Source organism: Plodia interpunctella, chromosome 14 (assembly GCF_027563975.2).
Source record: "Plodia interpunctella isolate USDA-ARS_2022_Savannah chromosome 14, ilPloInte3.2, whole genome shotgun sequence".
Classification (NCBI taxonomy): Eukaryota; Metazoa; Arthropoda; class Insecta; order Lepidoptera; family Pyralidae; genus Plodia; species Plodia interpunctella.
Window position 1 is genome coordinate 17,501 of NC_071307.1, and position 6,609 is coordinate 24,109.

At 58.5% G+C, this 6,609-nt stretch overlaps 1 protein-coding gene across 1 annotated transcript; it reads right to left on the reverse strand.

Moving 5' to 3' along the window:
- Positions 1 to 2,509: 2,509 nt before the first annotated feature.
- Positions 2,510 to 4,543, reverse strand: LOC128675610 (uncharacterized). Its single transcript, XM_053755129.1, has one exon. It carries the CDS (start codon positions 4,541 to 4,543, stop codon positions 2,510 to 2,512), a length of 2,034 nt encoding a protein of 677 aa, XP_053611104.1.
- Positions 4,544 to 6,609: the final 2,066 nt, after the last annotated feature.

Consider the following 6,609-nt stretch of genomic DNA (forward strand, 5'->3'; position numbering starts at 1 on the left):
CAAGCCACCGTCACATAGGCCCGGGCAATGCGATTGGCCACCACTTTTTGTGGCCTACGCAGCCGGGCCTTATTGGCTGTGGAGAGCCTGTCCGACCAGATCGGTGCCCCGTACAGCGCCATGCTGCGGGTAACACCCGCATACAGCTGGCGGCACGAGGCGCCAGGCCCTCCGACGTTGGGCAGCAGACGGCTCATTGCCGACGCTGCGCCTATTACTCGGGGAGCCAATTGACGGAAGTGCTCCCCGAAGTCCCAGCGTGAGTCCAGGATGATGCCCAGGTACTTTAAGTACGGCTTCACCTGGACTCTCTCCCCACCAATGGGAACGCATTCATTTGAGGGCGGTCTCCAGCTTCTCTTCCTCCCGAAGGCGATGACCTCGCATTTTGCGAGGGCCACCCTTAGTCCCAGCATCCTGATGCGTGTGAGCATCAGGTCTGCCGCGACCGCCGCAGCCCTAAGGGTGCTCTCCAACTGCTCCCCCCGGACAGCCACCATTGTGTCATCTGCATAGCAGATAACTGTTGTCCGGGGGGGTAGGGCCGCGCGGATGGCCCAGTCGTAGCCGACGTTCCACAGCAGGGGGCCTAAGACCGAACCCTGGGGAACGCCGCAGGTCATCGCCCTCGACTTCCTTCCTTCTTTGTCCTCGTAGAGCACCTCCCTACCTGTTAGGTAGTGCCCTACGAGGTTCCTTAGATAGAGGGGCACTCCGTGATACCGGAGCGCCTCCTCTATCACTTCATAAGGGAGGGAGCCGAAGGCGTTCGCTATATCAAGCGATACGCCCACGGCCCCTCCCCCTCTCCCAATTGCTTCCTCCGAGAATGCCCTCAAGGCCCCGATGGCGTCAATGGTGGACCGCCCCTTTCGAAAACCATATTGGCAGTCCGACACATTGGGTCCATCGTTTTCCAGATGCTGGGCAATTCGGGCCGCCACAATACGTTCCAGTAGTTTGCCCGTCTCGTCCAGCATCAGGAGGGGCCTCCACCCCGAAGGAGAGTCCTCAGGCCGGCCTTCTTTTCTAATAAGGACAAGCCGGCCTTCTTTCCACGGCTTTGGGAACCGCCCCGTCGACAAGCAGTCGTCGAACAGCTCTCTGAGGCGGCTCCCAATGTGTTTCGCCGCCACCGGGAGTATGGGACCAGGGACTCCGTCTGGGCCTGGGGCCTTTCTGCGGCCCTCCAGACGCTTTAGTCCCCAGTCAAACTCCTCGTCCGTCACCGGTGGCACGCTCGCCGTGGTGGACTCCCGTTCAGGGGCCGACATCCTCGGAGGGACAAATTCCTCAGCAGAGGGGAACAGGCCTTCCACGATCCGCTTGAGGAGGTCCGGTTCCATGGAGGCCGTGGGGGGGGCGTATCGCAGTTTGTTGCGTACAGTCCTGTATGGCCTCCCCCATGGGTCCCTGTCGAGCGTGGCCAAGAACTCCTTGTAAGCGTCGTCCTTGGCCTTGGCTATCGCAGCCGACAGGGTCCTTTTGGCCTCCTGGAGAGCGAGGTGCAGCCGCGCCTCCTCTCCGTCAACGACATTACGCCGCCGTCTGCAACGCGTATATTCGCGTCTGGCTCGGTTACTGGCGGATCGGAGAGCAGCAATCTCTTCCGACCACCAGTGAACCGCCGTTTTTGCAGCCGGCGGCCCGGACCTCCTCATCGAAGCGTCACAAATTCGCGTTAGCGACGCACGAAGGCCTGTTGCCCTCTCATCCACACCAAGGGAACGGCTTGGTGTGGGTCTTGTCCAGGCTTCAGTCATGGCCGCCTCCTCAGCCAGGTCCCTGTCGAGGCTAGTCAGACACCATCTCGGGAACCCCCGGTCCCGCCCCCTCAAGCCCTGTACGGGCTGCTGGGGCCTGTTGGAGACCCCCATTCGGATGTACCTGTGGTCCGAGAGGGTCTCCACGTCCTCCAGGACACGCCAGTCCACGACACGCGCGGCAATGACGGGGCTCGCGAAGGATATGTCGACAATCGACGCCCCGTTCCGCCGCACGCATGTGTCGACGTTGCCCCGGTTTAGGACTTCAAGCCCCAATCCCACAGCCCAATCGTACAGGGCCTCTCCCCTCGGATCGTCGACAGGAGAGCCCCAAGCCGAGTGCTTGGCGTTGAGGTCTCCCATCAGTAGCACCGGTGCTGGCGCCGCTCTCCCCATTACCTCACCCACCCTCTCGAGAAAGTCCTCGAAGGCACGCAGCGGCCTATTGGGGGAGAAGTATGCCGCAACTATGGCAAACTCCCCCCATTTTGCCGCCGCGTATCCCGGACCGCTATCGATTCTCGAGAGAGGTGGGCGATCCCCAGTTCGGGGAGAGGTAATTGCCACCAGCCCGTCCGTGTCTCCGATCCAAGTAGGAAGGGGGGGGACACAATACGGTTCCACCACGACGGCAGCACCAATGGCCCACTCCGCCACGTGCTGGACTAGGAGGTCCTGTGCACGGGCGCAGTGGTTAATGTTGGCCTGCAGCACCTCTGCCTGTTGCGGAGACCCGCCTGGCATTAGTGCTCCATCGTGGTGCCCTCAGGGGTTCCCTTGTTTGGGGGGGCCAGTTTGCCCCGTGTGCGCGGCGGATTGCACGAGGGGCCGCCCATAACGTGTTTGGCGACCAACTTGTGCGCAAAGCACACCGCGCACCAGGGTTCACTGGCCTCGCACGCGGACGAGACGTGCCCCGCTTTGCCACAGCGATGGCATAACTCGGACCTGTCCACCGGGGACGGGCAGAGGGCTCTAGTGTGGCCAATGCCCATGCACCGGAAACACCGCATGGGCAAGGCCTCCAGCCCCCTGACCTTGGCGGCCGTCCAACCAACAAGGAGACGCCCCTCGTCTATGAGGGCGTTGGCAGCCGCCACAGGGCAGGTGATGATCACCGACGCCGTCATATCCGGCGCCATGCGAATATTTCCCACCCTGACTTGTCCCGGTAGACATTTTCCCGCCCTCGCTGTGGCCTCTTTTAGGGCCTCCGGCGTTACTCCCTCATCAAGGCCAGAGACCCTGATTTGTGCCGCTTTAAACGGCCTCGTCACCTCCGCTTCTCCTCCAATGACCTCTCGGAGCTTCTCTGCGAGGCTGTCCGCTGCAGCCCCGCTGTTAGCTCCGGGTATTTCAATTATACGAGCCCCCGTTGCCGTGCCACGCACAGCCGACACATGGTCCACCCCTATCGACGAAAGGTCGATGGTGGTGGCCCTCGTTATCACCGCTCGGTAATCCATTTTGGATTCCGGCTTGAGGGTCACCACCACCGCCGAAGTCTTAGGTGGGGTGAACCTAATCTTTTTAGGCGGCTGTGCGCTCGCCTTGGGGGCCTTCACTGGGGTAGGCTCAGGCTGGGCAGAAGGGGAGGGTTTGTTCCCCTTCTTTTTCCCCCTTCTAACCACCTCAGCCCATCCCTGTTCACCTTCCTGAGGCGGAGGTACAACGGCAGGTACCTCGGCAGGCGCCTGGGCCTGCACCGTCGCTTGTTTGGGCTGCTTTTTAGCCGGGGCGGCTTTGGGTGCAGGCCCAGGTCGTGCTGGGGGCATGAGAGTAGCCCCCGCAGCTGCACCAGCGTAGCTCCGTCCCGTTCCTGGGGCCGGTGTTCCAGGTGGGGCCTCCTTCCTCCTCTCGTCGGCCGCGAGTGGCGGCCGAACGATCGGTTCCGGGGCCAGGATGCCCCTCTTCTCCGCCTCCTTGAGGCGGTCATTCACCATACCCCCCAGCCTGAGGAATATGTCCCTCTCAAAGGACTCCTTCCATTCGGAAAGGAGTCCCCTGATATCCTCAAGCGAGGGGGCTCCCGCCGCTGGATGGGCCTCGTTCAGCGCCGACGACGTGCGCTCGGCAAAGGCCGTGCGCAGGGCTTTCGTCTCCTGCTGGAGGAGCGAAAGCTGCTCCCGCATTCTCTTATTGTCCGCTCTGAGAATGCGGACAGCCTCCGACTCCTCGCACTGGGCCTCAATTTTGCCCGCTGCCACGATTATATCATGGCAGGCCTCATTCATGGCCCGCCATGCCGTCCCCTTCAGGTTGCCGGACTTTCCGGCCTCCGCCAACACCTTCTGGGCAGCCGCCCTCACCACCTCAAGGTGCTCGTCCACGAGGCACCTTTTTCCGCTCTCCTCGCTGGCCTTCAAAAACTTGCTGGTACCAGCCCTGTCCAGCTCGCGTTCAAATTCGGCGTAGTCCGCCGAAAGATCGCGGAGCCTCTCCCTTGCCTCGGCCGTCCCGGAATAGGATCCCCGACGAGCAGCCCGGCCCCTCGTGACAGAGGAAAGCTTATTGGAGGCCCTTTCAGCCTCCTCAACATCCTCCGAAGCTTTCCTCTTTGGGGCTTGACCCCGCTGCTTCCCGCCTAGCTTAACATCCGGGAGCCAGACTGACCCGTCCGAGTCGGCGTCGGAAAAGTAGAGCGACTCCGATCGACTAATCGCCGTCTTCTCGCTCTCCCCCACACTCATCCCCTCCTCTTTATTCCCCCCGGTTGATCTCTTCCCCCTTGGGGTCAGAGACCTTCCCCTCGAAGCTTTGGCCACGTTCCTACCCATGTTGGGCCAGAAGTGACCAAGTCAAACAAAATTGGCCCCTAAAGGGGCAAAAACAAGGCAAAATCCACAGACAGGGGGCAGCAATTGGCCCCTGCCTGGTTGCAAAAAGTTGAGCTACCCCGCACCAGCGGTCTGGTAGCTGTGGTCAACAGCACAACCTTACTTTTTGCAAAAAAGAATAGGATCCTGCCAGTGCCTCAACTCCACAAGGAGCCAAGACACTGAACCCGTCAAAAACAAAAGCAAAAGAAAACTCTTGATGCCAAAAACCACCAAGACACCTCAAATTGCACTCAACACAACCTCAGCGCACTTAATACACTTCAGTATCAGCACTACACCTCAGTATCAGCACTACACCTCAACCTAACCTAACCTAACCTAACCTAACCTAACCTAACCTAACCTAACCTAACCTAACCTAACCTAACCTAACCTAACCTAACCTAACCTAACCTAACCTAACCTAACCTAACCTAACCTAACCTAACCTAACCTAACCTAACCTAACCTAACCTAACCTAACCTAACCTAACCTAACCTAACCTAACCTAACCTAACCTAACCTAACCTAACCTAACCTAACCTAACCTAACCTAACCTAACCTAACCTAACCTAACCTAACCTAACCTAACCTAACCTAACCTAACCTAACCTAACCTAACCTAACCTAACCTAACCTAACCTAACCTAACCTAACCTAACCTAACCTAACCTAACCTAACCTAACCTAACCTAACCTAACCTAACCTAACCTAACCTAACCTAACCTAACCTAACCTAACCTAACCTAACCTAACCTAACCTAACCTAACCTAACCTAACCTAACCTAACCTAACCTAACCTAACCTAACCTAACCTAACCTAACCTAACCTAACCTAACCTAACCTAACCTAACCTAACCTAACCTAACCTAACCTAACCTAACCTAACCTAACCTAACCTAACCTAACCTAACCTAACCTAACCTAACCTAACCTAACCTAACCTAACCTAACCTAACCTAACCTAACCTAACCTAACCTAACCTAACCTAACCTAACCTAACCTAACCTAACCTAACCTAACCTAACCTAACCTTTTTTTTTTTTTTTTTTTTTTTTTGTTTTCGCAGGGGAATGCATTTACGCACTGAGTGTGGGACTCCTGGGCAGCTAATCGGCCCAGACTACCCACTAAACCCCTGCGGATGCCATCGGCCGCTTTACAAAGAGGCGCCTCGGATCTAACTAGCACAAGGCGCCTCAGCGACTGGCCGGTCTCTATCACCAGAGACCGGACTCTCCACTCTCAGGGGCCCTCCGACATCTGGAGGACCCCTGCCGCCGGGTGGGACCCTTGTCCCACCGATTCAGGGGGGCGCCCGCAGGCGCGCCCCCAACCACCAAGGCGAGCCGCACGCCATCCAGTCCGGAAGCAGACCGGAGGCAGCGGCTCTCCGTCTTATTCGGCCGCAGAGGATAGGGACAGCGGCGCACCGTAATACCGGCAGTCCTCCTCCTCTGCGGCCCCACCGACCACCATGCCTGCGCCATGGCCGCGCCTCATTCGGCCGCAGAGGATAGGGACAGCGGCGCACCGTAATACCGGCAGTCCTCCTCCTCTGCGGCCCCACCGATCACCATGTTTGCGCCATGGCCGCGCCTGGTCGCGGAGGATAGGGAGAGCGGCGCACCGTAATACCAACCCCTCCTCTTCCCCCGCGACCCCTACCACGGCTGTAAGAGTAGAGGGCTTAGCCCTCTTCTCTCACAGCCACTGAGCCAATTGGCTCTCCAACCTGGGTTACCCGACATGGGTAACCCACCACCAGTTGCCAGGACATTTGCCAACGGCTAACAAGACCCCTAAACGGGGAGTTATTAACCGTCGCCCAGGGTGCACCAGCCCAATAACTTGTCAGCCGCCGCTATCACCGAATCAAAGATCAAGTGACAGAAGCAAACCTTCAAATCATCGAGCCAACGTGGAGGTTTCCTGACAGTAGCACCCCAACCTAACCTAACCTAACCTAACCTAACCTAACCTAACCTAACCTAACCTAACCTAACCTAACCTAACCT

Excerpts from the sequence above, each read along its gene's own strand:
- LOC128675610 (XM_053755129.1), bottom strand. The coding sequence starts at position 4,543 with ATGGGTAGGAACGTGGCCAAAGCTTCGAGGGGAAGGTCTCTGACCCCA.